This window comes from Dicentrarchus labrax, unplaced genomic scaffold (genome assembly GCF_905237075.1).
Source record: "Dicentrarchus labrax unplaced genomic scaffold, dlabrax2021, whole genome shotgun sequence".
NCBI classification, from domain to species: Eukaryota; Metazoa; Chordata; class Actinopteri; family Moronidae; genus Dicentrarchus; species Dicentrarchus labrax.
The window spans coordinates 30,124,702-30,142,724 of NW_026136721.1; the positions used below are offsets into that span (position 1 = coordinate 30,124,702).

At 41.2% G+C, this 18,023-nt stretch overlaps 2 protein-coding genes and 2 non-coding genes across 4 annotated transcripts; all 4 read left to right on the forward strand.

Annotated features, from left to right (window-relative positions):
- Positions 1-48: 48 nt before the first annotated feature.
- eif3ba (eukaryotic translation initiation factor 3, subunit Ba) lies at positions 49-6,654 on the forward strand. The gene is made up of 19 exons (XM_051386684.1): positions 49-261; positions 1,142-1,334; positions 1,428-1,547; positions 1,637-1,694; positions 1,823-1,951; positions 2,046-2,203; positions 2,690-2,821; positions 2,916-2,982; positions 3,073-3,119; positions 3,223-3,433; positions 3,542-3,614; positions 3,710-3,832; positions 3,945-4,023; positions 4,241-4,379; positions 4,526-4,651; positions 4,917-4,994; positions 5,154-5,262; positions 5,366-5,478; positions 6,081-6,654. Exons 1-18 carry the CDS (start codon positions 162-164, stop codon positions 5,464-5,466), a joined length of 2,043 nt encoding a protein of 680 aa, XP_051242644.1. The 5' UTR covers positions 49-161; the 3' UTR covers positions 5,467-5,478; positions 6,081-6,654.
- On the forward strand, positions 4,066-4,147 carry LOC127355679 (small nucleolar RNA SNORD60). The gene has a single exon (XR_007881825.1). It is a non-coding gene; the product is annotated as a small nucleolar RNA SNORD60 (small nucleolar RNA).
- On the forward strand, positions 4,712-4,799 carry LOC127355677 (small nucleolar RNA SNORD60). The gene has a single exon (XR_007881824.1). It is a non-coding gene; the product is annotated as a small nucleolar RNA SNORD60 (small nucleolar RNA).
- A 3,541-nt stretch (positions 6,655-10,195) lies between the features above and the next one.
- On the forward strand, positions 10,196-17,563 carry LOC127355623 (carbohydrate sulfotransferase 12). The gene is made up of 6 exons (XM_051386678.1): positions 10,196-10,361; positions 13,325-13,969; positions 14,127-14,269; positions 15,641-15,769; positions 15,967-16,159; positions 16,920-17,563. The coding sequence occupies exons 2-6, from the start codon at positions 13,436-13,438 to the stop codon at positions 17,187-17,189; spliced, it is 1,269 nt and encodes a 422-aa protein (XP_051242638.1). The 5' UTR covers positions 10,196-10,361; positions 13,325-13,435; the 3' UTR covers positions 17,190-17,563.
- Positions 17,564-18,023: the final 460 nt, after the last annotated feature.

Sequence of the window (18,023 nt, forward strand, 5' to 3'; positions counted from 1 at the left end):
CCGCCGCGCGCCGTCGCCTCAGAACAAGTTCCGGTGCTGCGTTTCCGTCACGTCGTCCATTTTCACGTAATCCGCACATGGTGCCGCACCGGCCGACGAACCGTCAGCCTCTCGATCTTTTGCCCTGTCGTAGCGAGAACTCCGTCTCGTGATCCTGATAAATGCAAGAAACGGTGGATATGGTGGACGACCCCGAGTATGACGAAGAGGAGCCCTCTTTCAGCGACCCGGAGGACTTCGAGGATGACGTTGATGATGAGGGTGAGCGGCGGCAGGAAACGCGCCGGCTTTCTGGCCTGTTGCTAACAGTTAGCTTAGCGCTCAACGGCCGTGCTGGTCACTTGGCGTACCGGAACTCGGTGTCTAAACGTTGAGCTCCGATTATTAAAAATAAAACATTACCGTCCTCATTTCCCTTAAACGTTGCCCCCCCGACTTTAGCTAACATTAACCGATGCTACCACCGTGTAACTTCACGCCCATTGAAGCCTCACCCAGACCCCCAGACCGCCACTCACCGTGGCCTTGTCGCTGTCATCTGTAGAGTTGAATCAGCACAATAAGGGTAGCTGAGTATTGGGAAACGTTTTCTGTCGCTGGCTTTCTGAGTGGACCATTAAGGCCACGACCTCAGCAGCTGCTAATGAAGAGTAACGTTAACCATAACCGAGGATGGAGGGGAGCCGGATCCACGATGCCACCTAGGGCTGGAAATGTGTCTGCTGTAACTGTGTTAGATCATCTGTAGCCCTGTGATAGTAAATGCTTTTATGTGAGGTCTATAATAACTGTATGGTCGTTTTGGTGGTGGTGCTGTTGAACTGCACTGTATCACTGTTTGAGTCCTCATTTTGTACACCTCAGTAAAAATTAATGATGTTAGACTACACCACAAACTACAGCCTTCAAAATATCCTTAAAGTTGGATTAACACCCCTCAAAATCACTAGATTGCATTACCCTTTCTAGCCCTCTCCCCATGTTCCCTGTCTATCTTTCAGTCTGTCCTATGAAGGCAGTTTGAATTAAATTGAGAGTCACTGGGGCATGAAGGCCATGCTGACACAGAAGCAGTTCAGATGAGGGATAACGTTACTGTTCCCTCCCTGATCGTCCCACCCCTCTTTCTCTTCCTCTTCAGAGCTCCTGGGTGACATCCTCAGGGAGAAGCCCCAGGAGGCTGATGGCATAGACTCGGTGGTGGTGGTGGACAACGTCCCTCAGGTGGGCCCAGAGCGGTTGGAGAAACTCAAGAATGTCATACACAAGATTTTCTCCAAGTTCGGCAAGATCACCACTGAGTTCTATCCAGATGCCGACGGTTTGACCAAAGGGTATGTGTTTTGCCTCTCTGCTCCTCTATGGCAGTATACTGCTCTTAAATTTGAATTGAATGTTAATAAAAAAATGACCTACATCTCACCCAGGTACATCTTCTTGGAGTATGCTGCTCCTACCCAGGCCCTCGAGGCAGTGAAGAATGCAGATGGATACAAACTCGACAAGCAACATACATTCAGAGTCAACCTCTTCACTGACTTTGACAAGTAAGTGTCTGATGAGGAAGACCGTAACTGCAATGGCAGATGTATGTGAGACAAGTAGATTAACTTTGTTTGTTTGTTTGTTATCCCAGGTACATGAACATCAGTGATGAGTGGGAAACTCCAGAGAAGCAGCCTTTCAAAGATTTTGTAAGTGTTAATCATAAGTATTTTATTATGCAGGCTTTTTTTGTTCTGCTTCAGTTTAGGAAAAATTTGAGGGTTTGCCCTTTTATTATCCTATAGAGGCTTCACTAACTGTATGTCTCTCTGTTCAGGGAAATATGCGCCATTGGATTGAGGACCAAGACTGTCGTGATCAGTACAGTGTGATCTACGAAGCCGGAGAGAGGACTGCCATTTTCAACAACGATGCCAAGGACTCGATCATAGCTGAAGAGAGAGCCGTAAGCAGCTGATCACACTTTAAAATTCCCGGCTGAGGTCGCATTGTAAGTGAATGCATTAAAAACTAATAACCGTTTTTGTGTCTTGATGCAGCGCTGGACAGAGACGTACGTGCGCTGGTCTCCTAAAGGCACCTACCTGGCCACCTTCCACCAACGTGGCATTGCATTGTGGGGCGGTGAGAAGTTCAAGCAGATTCAGAGGTTCAGCCATCAGGGTGTGTCCCTCATCGACTTCTCACCATGTGAGAGGTAAGCAACGTTTCTGTTCTGCGGTATTTATCGATACTATTGTAGCTTTAGTCATTAGCTGATGAAGTGCTTTTACTGTGTATGTAATCACAGCATCAGGTAGTTTTGAGTGAATTGATGCTCAGTTTGAAATGCAAGAGATGTTTTCTTTTTAATGCAGCAGAGACGGATGGTTTTTAACTAGTGACTTTATCAATTTGCAGCTGCGTCAGTGTGCAGAATTCTTTATTAAGAAAGAAAACCAGTGGAAATAATTTATAAGTTGCATACTGAGCTCCACTTTCAGCAGATGAATGTGATCCTTCTAGTTTCAACCTCTGCACATTCATCATCTTTTTGCACAGTGAAGCTCAAACATCCAACTGTATGAAAAACACATTTTTTGTGTGGAGGGGAACATTAAATTATTGATGCTGGATAGTGTTACATGAACTGTGCAGTTCCCGAGCTGTCTGAAACTCCATGTGTGGTTGTGATGCCTTCCAGGTACGTGGTGACCTTCAGTCCACTGATGGACACCAAGGAGGACCCGCAGGCCATCATCATCTGGGACATTCTGACCGGACAGAAGAAGAGAGGTTTCCACTGCGAGAGCTCTGCACACTGGCCCATATTCAAGTCAGTACTCTGTCCTTTTTCTCTCTCGTTGCCACAATCTAATTTACTTCCTGCAGTGATTTAATATATTATAATGTAACACACTTGTTCTCAGGTGGAGCCATGATGGGAAGTTCTTTGCTAGGATGACCACAGACACACTGAGCATCTATGAGACTCCAGTAAGTACTAAGGACTACCAAAGAAACCCCATAGTTGTATTTATGTTAAGTGGGAAAGTGACATTAATGCCGTGTTTCTCCTCCTTTCAGTCTATGGGCTTGCTCGACAAGAAGAGTCTCAAGATTACCGGGATCAAGTAAGTGTCCTTGATAAAGCTGTTAATGATTTGCCATTACATGCTATAAATTGTGACCGCATTCTAGAAAAAGACATTGACAATATTCTGTGTCTGTCTGTAGGGACTTCTCCTGGTCTCCTGGTGACAACATCATAGCATTCTGGGTACCTGAGGACAAAGACATCCCAGCCAGAGTGACTCTGATGCAGATGCCTTCCCGCCAGGAGATCCGTGTCCGCAACCTCTTCAATGTTGTCGACTGCAAACTGCACTGGCAGAGAAATGGAGATTACCTGTGTGTGAAAGTGGACAGGACTCCTAAAGGAACACAGGTGGGTGTGTGTGTGTGTGGAGAGAAAGAGAGGGGGAACAGTGGAGACCTCTCTGGTAAAAAAATAAAAAGAATCTAACTACAAATACATTTTTCAATCTTTTTTTAGGGGGTGGTCACCAACTTTGAAATCTTCCGCATGAGAGAGAAGCAGGTTCCTGTTGATGTGGTGGAAATGAAGGGTAAGAACATGGTAAACGCACAAAGTAACAGCGATTGTTTCCCATAGAAAAAATAAAACCCTAATCTATTGTTTGTTGTGTTTCTGTCTTTCCAGAAAGCATCATAGCATTTGCGTGGGAACCCAACGGCAGCAAGTTTGCCGTTCTCCATGGAGAGGTTCCCAGAATCAGTGTCTCCTTCTATCATGTCAAAAACAACGGCAAGATCGAGCTCATAAGTGAGTAGATCGGAAAAACATCCTAAAAGTCCTTTTTAACATTAATGTTGCAAAGTCTTGGGGCGCCTTCATAAACCTCTACTGAATGTGACACTTTGTCCTTTTTCTACAGAGATGTTTGACAAGCAGCAGGCTAACAGCATCTTCTGGAGCCCCCAGGGACAGTTTTTGGTGCTGGCCGGACTCAGGAGGTCAGTTAAATGTTTGTGTTTGTGTTTATGACACACATGAGAAGCCGTTGATGACAAACTAAATAACTTTTCTGACACCTCGTATGAGAGCTAAGCTCCTGATTCTAACTCTGATCTGAGGCTTGCAGTAATATACATTTGCACTTGTGTGTCTGCTCTGCTGAAGGTTAAGTATATGGGTCCAATATCTTTTTTGTGTGTGTGTGTGTGTGTGTAGCATGAATGGAGCTCTCGCCTTTGTGGATACGTCAGACTGCACCATGATGAACATAGCCGAGCACTACATGGCCTCTGACGTGGAGTGGGACCCGACCGGTCGCTATGTCGTCACTTCCGTATCCTGGTGGAGTCACAAGGTACGTTCTGCTCTATGACGCCAGAAATACTCTTTTACTTTTCCCTTTCTTGCCCGACTGATTCACCAATATTGGGTAATGGCAATTCGCACTGAATTCAACATTAACTTACGTCCTTTTACTCCACCTTTTTAACGTGTGTCTAGGTGGACAATGCATACTGGTTGTGGACGTTCCAGGGACGTCTTCTTCAGAAGAACAACAAGGACCGCTTCTGTCAGCTGCTCTGGAGACCCAGACCTCCCACCCTGCTCAGCGCAGACCAGATCAAGGTACCATTTTATCTTAATATATATTTATATTTGTGTGTGTGTGTGTGTGTGTGTGTGTGAAGCCAATGATGACAAACTAAATAACTTTTCTGACACCTCGTATGAGAGCTGCAATGTGGCTCCTGATTCTAACTCTGATCTGAGGCTCACAACTACAACGCCCTGTGTACTGGTGCAACACGTGCTTGATGTTGTGTTTGTCTTACTTTTGATTTGAAGCCGTGGAAACTTTCTTCACAGTAAATACCCCATGTGTGTTTTTCAGCTGATCAAGAAGGATCTTAAGAAATACTCAAAGATCTTTGAGCAGAAGGATCGTCTGAGCCAGTCCAAGGCTTCTAAGGTTTGACCTGTTCATTTCTTTAACTGACCCACGCTGTTCATATCTATATTTTACATATTTCAGTAATAAAAGCAATACAACAAGCTGCATGTTTACAAACCCTAACATTATTCTCTGTTATGAAGCTGAATGTTGTTGTTTTGGTGTGTTTGCGAGTAGGAGTTGGTGGACAAGCGCAGGTCTATGATGGAAGACTACCATCGCTACAGGGAGACTGCGCAGCAGACCTATCTGGAACAGAAGGACCTCCGCCTCGAACTCAGAGGAGGTGGGACACACGCTCACTTTTCTACACCGTACCTGTACTTGCCTCCTTTCCACAGTAACTCTTTAATTAAGAAAAATGGCTGACATATGTTTCCTACTTCCAGGAGTGGATACTGATGAGCGGGACAGCAACGTGGAAGACTGGGAGGAGGAGACCATTGAGTTTTTTATCAGCGAAGAAATCATTCCCCTTGGAGATCTGTAGTCCCCTACGCAGGTGAAACGCTTGCACACAGGCATGCAGACGGTTTAATATGTCCAACACACAATTAATATGTATTGGGGAAAACTCAATTGTGTCATTGTGTAGTTCAGTCAGTGGTTTGTCCTGACTAAATGGCATGTTAGGTCCTGTTAAAGGGCTGTATTCCCCAAAATGAACACATTTTCTCATTAACCTGTAGTTGTATCTGACCAGATGAGTTTCAGTTGGAGATACCTGCCAATACAAACTCAGTAAAAAATGTCCCCATCATTTTGAATAACCGAAAGTACATGTTATGAACAGTTCACTATGAGGCCACTTATTCAATGGAAAATGGCTGCATTTTAACTGTTGTGTAACAACTCATTCATTCCTTGTGCAGCTGCTGAGTTTGAATGGCAGTTGTTCTGCGTACTCGTACAAAAACACAATTATTAGACAACACAGGGAGAAAATTGGTCACATCTGGCATCTGCTGTGTGTGAATAATTGAGCCTGTTAGATTGACAGCCACCCTTGCTGTATTTTTCCCTGTTTATGTAAATAACCCTCAATGACACAACACATGCTGACATTCTCAATCTGTATTTAACTCGTCGTTTTCTCTCTCCCAGTCCATCCATTTTTGTGTGGAAGGAGGAGAGAGGAACTGCGTCATTGATTGGAGAAGGACGACGACCACGCTGTGAATCTTGGGGGGGGTTCACGATCACAAGCCTCAACATTCAACTTTAGTGACATCATCAAAGCACGCCTTGCGGATCAGCGGCCACATCAGGGGACAAGAGAGAATACTTTGTATTGAATATTTTCTCTTTGTCTCTCACCATCATCCGCCCCATATTTTTCCTCTGTGGAACTTGACATTTAGTAATACTGCCTCATTTTTTTTATTCATTAATTGGAGATACTCACTCTCTAATTTCAGCCCCGTCTCTTATTGGACTTTTTTCTTCCTGGGGTCATTTGAACTAGCCTCACCATGCTAGTGTGTCATCACAGGGCAGCACAGAGTGCCATACCAGTGGGGGGTGGATGTGTTGTGACTAAACAAGTAGCCTTGTTAATAAATGTGCTGATGTGGCACTATAGTGGCCTGTATCCTCCTCCTTTCAGACTAGGCTTTCACACAGGGGAGGGGGGGGGGGTGCGCAGTGGGAATAACTTTAAATAAACATACAAACAATACTCTCTTGCTGTGTCTTAGTGTTTGCTTCTTTTATTATAAAGGGAATCATCTCTTGTGTTCAGACCTGGTAGACATAATCACATTTGTAGAACTAGATGCTGTACAGGTATTGGCCAATAGTAGAAGAAAATGTAATCATCAACCATTTTGATAATCAATCTTTTAAGTATTTTATCAGTCAAAAATGCCAAACCTTCTCAGGTTCCAGCCTCAAAGGTGTCTATTTGCTGTGTTTTACATCACTTTAAATGGAATATCTTTGGACTGTTCAGACAAAACTATTTTGTAATGTCACCTCTAGAAAATGGAGTTGACATTTTTCACAACTTTTAAGTAATTCATGAATAAAAAATGATCTGTTGAGCATTTGAAAAGTCTGCTACATTGACAGGAGGTCCAGGATGCATGTGTTGGATAAATCATCAGTGTGACCACGGATGCATCTCTTTTGTCATCTACCTAAGCAGAACAACTAACATTATTCTCTAAAGGCATAATTCAAACCATTTGCTGTATGAGGATGGATGGCAACAGTTTGGAGTATACTGTATGTTAACCAGCCTCCTCCATCAGTTAGTTTGTATAAACACGTTCACATTGTTGTTCTGCCTTTATCTGCAGTTTAGAGAGATGATCATAAACTAACAAATAAATCCCATCTCATGAACAGATTAGTGCATCCTCAGTTAAAAGCAAGCCAGTGTTTCAGTCTTATATCCAGCTGCCACTAGAGGTCACTGTATCTGAGGTTTAATAAAGGTTTAACTGAGGCCATAAACTGAAAGGAAATGTGCAGACAAGGCAATTCTTTCTGCTCAGATGATTTTAATAGTCTTTCAACAGAGATATAAATATTTGCTTCATATCTACTGTGTATTTTGTGGTCCTAAAAGATTTTCATGTAACCAAGAATATGAGGTTCTCTGTATTCTTCTGGATAGCTGGTCTGTCATTAAGGTGAAAGTCTTCATACATTTATCAAGCCATCCCTACAGCGACTCACGGGTCATTTAATCTGCTTGTGGAAATCAAGATAAAGTATAATTTCTCTTGCTTGAATAAATAAACTCTTCTGAATACTTCTGTGAAGGCGTTCTCCAGAAGGTTGGCTTTACCAAAGTTGTTCCACTCTCAGTTTGAGTATTGACACTGTAGTCTGCAGAGATCTTTTACCTCATTAACCTGACCTAATGTATGTTCACTCTCTCTTGTACAGATGTTCACTGTGCTGCTGACATGGTGAACAGAACAGTCAACTAACGACTTATTTATAAATGATTTTAGAAACCAGTTAGGAACCAGTTTGGTGAGATGAATGTCCAGCTTGTGCTTTATTGATCCCTGATTCTTTCTACACTAATTTCTTTACACACATGGGCCCAAAATACAATCACACACACACACACACACACACACACACACACACATTTAGGATTTATGCAAATATAGAGAGATGGTGGAGTGATGGCGTGCTATGTAGCAGCACCCTGGGAGCAGTTAGAGGGTGAGTGCCTTGCTTCAAGTGCACTTTAGCCATTCCCAGAAGGTGAACTGGCATCTCTCCAGCTACCAATCCACACTCCATCCTGGTTCCCAAGCTAAATCCCAATGGACTGAGCCCCCCCCAGTAGTGGCTGAATATTGTTCTGCTTATTAGGTCAGTAGCCAGGATTTTGTCAAGGTGAACAGAACAGTCAACTAACAACTTTTTTTATAGAAGATATTATCTATCAGTTAGGAACTTAATTGAAAGGATATTTCCCCAAATGTACTTTCTTAATTTCACACTATCTGAACCATGACTTAAATTGAATTAAAGGACCAGTGTGAAGGATTCAGTGGCATCTAGTGGTGATTACTGAAAACCATTTGAATACAGCTCAGACTTCCAAGCATGTAGTAGAAACTACAGTGGTCATAAAAAACACAAAAAGGCCCCTATCTAGTGTCAGTGTAGTATCTAGTGTGACCTGCTCCCTCTGTAGATAAAAACGTCTCATTCTAAGGTAACAAAAACACAATCATTCTTATTTTCAGGCCATTATACGCTAATGAAAACATAGTCATGAATATTATGTTCAGTTTCTGCCGATAGATCCTCCCAAATGTTACACACTGCACCTTTAATTAGACTTCATTTAAAATCTAAAACAGGCCTTTGATTTGGTTTAAGAGAATAAATCAGTTCTGTGATTTATCCAAATATTCAGCTACCTGGTCCTCAATAAGGGGGGGTCAAACTATAAATCTTCATACACTTGTTGTGGCACGGTACGAGACTTTCTTCCTTACTTTCTACTCTACAAAATACCTTTACAGAAGCTTCAGACTGTTTATAGTAACAGGATCAGTGTGGTCTCAGTAGACTGCTGGTAAGCTGCTTGGTCCTTTTGATGTGCAGACAGCGGCCACCCCGTCATTTTCCCATCAGCTCACAGATGTTACAAATACTCATTAAGAGACTGCTCTTGAGCCCTCGTTCAAACATGGCTGATACCATATTTAGAGTTTTATGAGTGACAGAAAGAGTTCAGATGAGGTCACAGCCATGCAATAAATAAATAAATATCTTCTTGTTGTTGGTGTTTTTGACTCAACTTTATTTAGGATGTACTTTATGGTGTTGTTGTGTTGGACTGTACATCATTTGAAAGGTCATTTACTACATGTATGGTGGATCTGAGGAGCAAAATAGAAATATCTTAAAATTGCATTACAGTCCAATGCAACATCTCCTTCAGACAGCTTTAACCAGAAACCTAAAAATGGGTATTTTATTAAGGCATACTTGGAATTTTCATATTTTATTTATTAATATATCTACTCGATCAGGAATAAGAAATAATGTTGAAGCCTCTTTGTTATTTATTATTTTTTTGGCCCAAAAGTTGTCAAATGTAAACATACTGCAATAAAAGCTATAAAATACTATATATGTGTAAATATAAAAGTGCTAAAATCCACAAATTCCCAAATAAATGATTAAAAGACATGTTTTAGATTACCACAGTGCTATATGGAAGCATTATTTTCACATAGTCTATCATAATCTTGCTCACATAATCATAATCTGGATTTAGTATGTGATTATTTTGTCTCAGTAAACTATAATCCTGATTAAATACAATCAAAATAAACACATTATAATCCTGTTTTAATATAATCTTGATTTAGTATGTTATTATTTTGTCTCAGTATATTAAAACCCATGTCATATTTTTGATCTATGTAATAATGACTCACTATCAGTATTTTTTTTTTGTATTATACTTATACATAACATTTAATCTTCCCCACACTCTTCCTGATGAGGATGGGCTTCCTTAGTGTCCTAAATATAGCCCTTCTGTCTATAACTGCATATTGCTAATTCGGCAGTAGAGCCCTTTGTGGGTCCGCCTGGAGGTCCCCGGACCTTACATTGGGAACCAGTCACAGGCGGAGGCAGGTTTATGGGTTTTCATAGGCGGCCTGTATGTGTGGAGGACGGGGAGCGTGTGTGGAAGAGTGGGTAGCTGGTTTCCCCTAAAATCTCGCGATACTTCGCTTCACTCTCCGGAGAGCGAGGACCGCTACAGTCCTGTCGTACCCACCCGGTCTCATCATCACTGGCTGGGACACAGACAGAGAGAGGGAGAGGGAGAGGGGGGACACCGAGCAGGCGACAAAGGGCTGACCGACCGGCACCATGCAGCTCATCTGCCGGGTAAGATACAACATAAATATTCAACCCCATTTTTCTCGTTCCTCACACACACACACACACACACACACACACACACACGTCCAGAGCGGGTTAATTGTCGCCGTGATGCTCCCGGTGTGAAGCGCAGAAAGGGAACAGAACCGGGCTTTCCTACATCTCAAAAGGCACGGCATGATGAGGAGGTTCGTGTGGAGGAAGAGCAGAGGAGGCTGTGGAGGAAAAATAACTTTCAGTCTGTGTGTGTGGAGTATTTTCGACTTGAGGGGGGAAAAGTGTCCCGTCTGCATGAGAGAGGAGGGACAGTGTCCGGTGCGGCCGGTGAAAGGGCACATTGTAACCTGTGTACTGTATAAATTAAGTTTGTTTTCCGACCGAGGATTGGGGAGGAGGTGATGGCGAGTCTACTGCGGGAAAAAAAAAGAGGAATATTAACTGAAATCAAACAGTGTGTAGGCCTGTGTCCCCTTCAGGAAAACCAAATGTTACAACTTACACTGGAAACTTGCCATTTAATCTCCACATAAGTTCAAATATTAATATATTTTTATGTTTTTTTTGTCCACCCTTTTTGCGCGTGTTTGTGTGCACGTGTGTGTGTGTGGGTACAGCGCGTGCCAAGACACGAGAGAGTTTGTGGATGTTTGATTTCTCAGAATACCCCCTATTCAACATGAAGTTTAGATTTGAAGCACAGTGGAAAGAAACACCGCAGAAGAAACAGTAATTTTCTCTGTCAGAATAAGAGTCCAGGGTTTTTTCTTTTTGCTGTTTTGCTCCACTCCAGTCTGGAGGTTTTACTAGGGACCGTCATTTTTTCCACAGTTTTCCCCAACAGCAGATGTTTTTATGGGACAGACTGTGAGGGGTGTAAACCCACCAGCAGGCTGAGCTTCCACCCCCACAGCTCCGTTTGTTCACATCCCTGTGACAGCTGAGCGCCCCGGGCGGAGCCTGAGGTTCCCACGGCCCCTGGGCAGATACACACTGGTCAAAACCATTTATAGCACATACTTAAAAAAAATCTGTTCACTTCTGAATGTTAAAATGTTGTGGCTAATGTCCAAAACAAGTTGAATTCAATGTAATGTTGTTGTTTTTTACTCCAGTTACAGTCCTGCCATATCACATCATCAAAATAAAGTAAAAGTATGATGATGAAACAGTGTTATTGGGTATTTTAATTTGTTATAAATGAACAATACTGAAATGAGTAGAGTTTTTGGCTTTTTATTTAGTATTATATTTATATAATAATGCATCATATTTTATAATCTGAATAAAAACTCAAAAGTATAGCCTCAAATATTTCAGTCTGAAATTGAGTAAAGTGTAAATATAAAGTACAGTAATTTAAATACTTTAGTGTTATATACATTAAAACACTAAACTAAAAGTTAAGTACTAAAAACCTAATATGAAATAAGTTGAGCAAATCTTAGCTTGTAACTTGTAACAACTTAAGTGTTGTTGGAGGGTTATATCTTATTTATTTATTTTACATTTTAATGACTAAATCGCACGTAAAATGATCAAACTGATATAAAAGGTATGAACTCTGCCCCCCTGTTGAATGCTGCATGAGCTCAAACTCTTGTGTAGAACAAAGGCTTTATTTTATTATACGGAACAATAACGTAAGACCACATCGGCATGATAAAATTCTGCTGAAAGCCTATATATGATATTATTGAATTACTGCCCAGCCCTGCATTGATTTTTCTACTTACAGTGAGCTCCGAGCCTGTAGAGTACTAGCTCACCAATCTAGTTTGCATTTCCATTTAGAGTGAAAAGCACACCTGTCACATAAACTGTGGGTGCAGTGTTTAACTCCCCAAGACATTAAATATCAGCCCGTTTATATTGTTTGTTTGTTTCTGGTGTGTAATACTGTCGCTAGGCTGTCCTGTTTGCATTCTGCAGCGGCTGTTACTAATAGGTGTAATATCTTAATGATGGGACGCCTGAGTAGTATACTTTTAATGTTTGAATTTAAATGTCAGTTCTACTATGTTTATTTTATACATTTTTCATTGCTTTAAGCTAATGACTGCATGTAGGACAATGAGACTTATTGTCTGATGTTGCCACGGCAACCAGGCAGCTCCTAGAACATTACATTGTATCATTATCAGCAGAGATGGAGGTGTTATAGTTAACTGTGAGATTCTAGAATAGAACTCTGGAATAGAATACATGTTGGCACTTCTTTCTAAACAAAGCAGTTACTTATGCTTTCTTTCTTCACCAATTCAGTAAGATGGACGTTTTATTTTACCGTCACCTGCTACCCATATAATATTTATTAATGTATTAATGCTATACAGTGACTGCATTATAATGGAAAGAATAAACACCAGCCAAAGAGTTTTTCACAACCCGTCACTTGATCTTATTAATGGCTTCTAACTGATTCATAAAGAATTGGTGAATTATTTAATAACTATTAGTAATGCTCTTAGTTACTAAGTATGAATCCTTTTAAGGGAATCTTAGAGCTATGTAAAGCTGATAATGAGTACTTTAATGCTCTTTTAGGTATAAATACACTTTCTAGAATTGTTACTGTGTAATTAAATGGTCCTGCTTATATCTGGATATTTTATATTGACGTTGGACAAATACTGTGAACCACAATGATTTCTTTTTTTAGTTTTCAGCAATACCCATTATAAAAATACTCTCTTACAAGTAATCAAGCTCATCATATATTTTGTATGTACAAACTTAAACTAGTAACTATAGGTTGGAAATAAATATATTGGATGGTTAAGTGTGATATGTTTCTCTCAGATGTAGTAGAAGTTGAAAGTAGCATGGTACAAGCACAGTAGCTTCTGCTTACTGTTTTTTTAAATCTAAAATATCCAGTTCTTGTATTTTATGAGCTGTTTCTGGTTGCTCAATCACTTTACTTCATTTAGACTGTAAAGGAAGAAAGTAACACTTCCTGTTTCTTGCAGTTGCAGCTGGCAAGTAGGAAGTGTCTCCTTCCGTGATAGATGGCCACGATGGAGCTCAGATAACCCTCTCTTCTTTTCTTCACCAATCACGGCACTGGATCTAATATAACCATGGGAATATGGCGTGGTCTGAGAGTGGCGTTCATCCTGGGGTCTTTGTTTATGATCCTGCTGATTATCGTCTACTGGGACGACGTTGGGGGCTTCAACCTCTACCCGCTGCGTGAGCCCAAACCCCAGTCATTTGTCACTGTTTGTCGCTCCCAGGCGACTACAGGCCCTTCACACTCCACGTCTACCAGCAGAGCCCATATCAGATCCTCCTTCATCGTTCCAACGACTGCTTCCAGTACAACACCGGCGGTCCCAGAGGAGACTGGAGGAGTAGCAGAGGAGGAGGAGATGGACAAACAAGATAAGAGGAAAGAGGAAATAAAGCAGGATGCAGAGAACGACAAGGGTCACACTGCTGTGGACAATAGAGAACAGGAGGCGAGGAAGAATAGGATCACGGATATATGTTCAGGAAAGGAGGCTGTGGAATTCCCAGGAAGGACTCGGGCATTTGAGCAGATCCCCAACAGAGAACTGGATCACCTGATAGTAGATGACACACACCAGATTATCTACTGCTATGTTCCCAAGGTACAGCTGCTCCTTGTATTTGTGTAAACATGTGTGTTGAGTTAGAAAAATAGCAAGTAGAAGGATAAAAAAATCATAGTTTCTCTTTATTTCTTCATTCAAATTCACGTCTCTTATTTTTCCTTTTTCTTTCCTTCCGTCTTTGTTCTCCGTTCAGGTGGCGTGCACCAACTGGAAGAGGGTGATGGTGGTTTTGTCTCAGTCTCTGATCTCGCCCTCCTCAGGAAAACCTTACACTGACCCAGAGGCTGTTCCTCCTGACCTTGTACACAACTCCTCTCTCCACCTCACTTTTGCCAAGTATGACACACACACACACACACACACACACACACACACACACACACACACACACACACACATTTTCAGGTGATTATACATGACTGAAAATTAAAATGTAGTTATGCATATTACAACTTGTCTAGTCACCATCGCTGTTGGCTACACACAAAGAATATGCCTCCACAACATCATATTGAATAGTACTGCAAGAATATAAAATTCTACAAACTTGGAAAAGAAAAATAAGAAAACATGTAGCCCTACACAGATTAGCCCCCTCTAAAAATGTTTTAACAACTCAGTAAAAAAACTTTCTAACAAGTCAAGATGGAAAACAAAGAGAATGAAAAATGGATCCAAACAAGGGAAGAGTGGTGCAGCCAAACAAACCACGTACCTCAATCCCACAGTGACAACAGAGGAAAATAAACCAATAAATCAGGGTGAAGCCAGAAGACAACTTTTCACTTCTGAAAAGAAAGTTTGACCAAAGCAAAGGGCATTTTCTTTCCAAATAGCCTACTAAACCTATTTTTAAAGGTTGTGGTGTAAGAATTTAAAGAATTACAGAAAATGTTACAATGATTATTTTTTAAAGGTCCAGTGTGTAACATTTAGGATGATCCATTGGAATATAATATGTAGAGGGTATGTTTTCATTAGTGTATAATCACCTGAAAATAAGAATCGTTATGTTTTGTTGGCTTAGAATGAGCCGCTTTTATCTACAGATGTCGTAGGTCGCCTTTCATGAAGTCTGCCATGTCGAACCATCATGTTTTTACAGTAGCCCAGAAACCAAACCAAACACAACTTACATTTCGCAACCACCCTTGTTTCTCCTTCACGCCTGGAAGGGGAGGGTGAAGCGACAGTTATGATCTGCAAGTACAACACTAGATGCCAATAAATCCTACACACTGGACCTATAAGGAAACTGGGTTTGTAAATTAATATATAATTTCTCTATGTAACAATGTATTGTCTCTGTCTACAGTCCTTCTCAAAGGTACATTAATAATGAATAATAATGTTAGGCGGTTTTCCTTTTTCACACAGTTTTACTATAACACTTAGATACCCAGTTATACTGAAACTCTTTTACAAACCATCCATGAGCTAAAAGAGTTATTTACTGAGTTGACACTTGGAGGAGAGGAGAGTGGAAACGTCAGGCGGAGCTTGGCGCTGCAGCACAGACAGACCTTTCTCTACCCCACGGGAGCTGTCTGTGTTCAGATATTAGTATCTAAACAAGTCTCTCTGTCTGCACTGTTGTACAAGACACATCTTTTTCCCTTTAAGGACTGATCTGTCATTACAGTCACAACTGAAGAAGGAAGACACCGAAGATCTGCTCTCATGGCTCTCATGTTTGTCTTTTACCAGGTTTTGGCGGCATTATGGTTCTCTGTCCCGCCACCTGATGGCACTCAAGCTCCAGCACTACACCAAGTTTCTGTTCGTGCGAGACCCTTTTGTTCGTCTCATCTCAGCCTTCAGGAACAAGTTTGGAAGGTGTATATTAGTGGCTGGGTAGTCAGGGAGTGAGTGTGTGAGTGTGTGTGTGTGTGTGTGTGTGTGTGTGTGTGTGTGTGTGTGTGTGTGTGTCCCTGCGTGGAGGGCGAGGTTGAGGAATGTGCTTCACTTTTGATTAAACAGCAGTCCTTTCATTCTTGACTTATTAAAATGTGTGTATTTGTGTGCGTCTTAAGGCCCAACGAGGACTTCTACAGGCAGTTTGGTTCAGTCATGGTGCGTCGTTATGGTAATGTGTCTGGCAGTTTGCCAGAGACGGCGGCTGAGGCGTTTGCAGCAGGAGTGAAACCGACGTTTCAGCAGTTTATCACATACTTGCTGGATCCGGAGACCGAGAAGGAGAGTATCTTCAATGAACACTGGCGGCAGGTATTTGTTTCACACAGATACAAGCACACAAGCAGTGTAAGGCTACACGTCACGCAGTTTGAGATCACTATATGCATACTTACCCGTTCTGTTGTCAGTTCCATGTCAGTTTTTAAAAGACCATACCAGTATAATATGAACTTCTTGTCATTATCTACAATTGTTCCTGCCATTTGCACTTTGTATGTGTCCCAATTTTATATTATATACTACATTAATTCTATGAAGTATATGTGTTGAACTAATGTTGACATTGCACTATTTTGACAGTTGCTATACAAGAAATTACTGTCTCATTTTGTTGTAATGAGAACCGATATAAGGAAGACAGCACACTGTGGAACACTAATTTACAACAAGAAAATAAAATTGTATTTCTACTGATCTATTTCTTAATTTGTTTTGTCAGCTGTTGTCAGCCATCGCAGCAGCTCTTACTTTTTTTTGTCTGTGTTGTACTGTGAGACAACTGCAACTCCATCAATTCCTCACACAAAAATCTAAATCTAATTTGAGTTTGCATGCTGGGACAAACTTTAGCAAGTAGACAACTTAATTCTCTTGGCATTATATGTCTCAACTCAGAAATAAATATTATCTTCTTTCTTTAATTTTAATTCTGTCGGGCTGTTTATTTTCTACCTCTTCTATTTATAATGATTTTTGAGGAAGTAGCCAAAAACATGTGGTTGTGTGACCTGTACACACAATGTACACACAAACAAATTATTTAAAAAAAAATGCTTTTTGTGTGTTTCAGGTGTACCGTCTGTGCCATCCATGCCAGGTGAAGTATGACTTCATTGGACAACTAGAAACCCTGGAAACAGATGCGGAGCACCTGCTGAAGCTTCTGCAGGTGGATCATCTGCTACGCTTCCCTTCAGGGGCCCGAAACCGCACTGCAACCAGCTGGGAAAGAGACTGGTTCACACAGATTCCTATAACAATGCGGAGAGAACTGTACAAGCTGTACGAACCAGACTTTGAGCTGTTTGGGTATCCCAAGCCTGACAGCGTGCTCCACTAGTAGACCCCTACCGAGCCAAAGGCCTGGGCACTGCACTGTGTGTAGAGCCCATACCTCACCTACCTACGCACAGCCAGCATATGCCTTTAAAAAAACAATCTATAATGCTGTTTGTTTCATTTGTTTTGTGCATACCTCAGATGACAGAAGTGCCTGCCAGTATTATTTCATTTTCGTCATTTCATATCTGAAGCACACCCGCTTACGAGCTATGTTATCCCAGTCTATTTTCCTCATGCAAAGGCACTTTGAATAGTAATTTGTGAATTGTATTTTGGTACAGTAAGTTATAGGGAAAGGACTGGGACTAACTGTTGGCTGACATTTCTCACAGGAAATATGCCGCAGATAAATAAAGTTTTTTTGTAAATGTGTGACTTTCTAATTTTACTGTGTATGTGTAAGAAGTATTCACATCTTATACTTAAAGCAGCAACAAGGAACTTTAATTTTTTGTTGATTCTGGTTGTCCCTGTGGACAAAAGCGGTGATACTTCTACCACCTGGTAAAATCAATGGTTTCATTGATTTCAAGGGGAATCCAACAGAATCCGACCCAGTGGCTTTAAGAACAACTATATAGAAACAGCCAATGTTCTTTTTGATTGTTCGTTTATGTAGGTTATACAGTAGGGGCAACAGTTTTATATTTAGACTGTTTCATAACCAGTTGAAAACAAACTGTAGTAGGTTTAAGTAAAAGTAGCAATACAATGTAAAAGTAGGTAAAAGTTCTCCATTAAATGTTTCATTGGAATTACAGATTTTAGTTTAATAGTCCGAGTACGACTCAGCCTTTGAAAAAAGATGTATAATGTCTTCTGTCGCTTATTG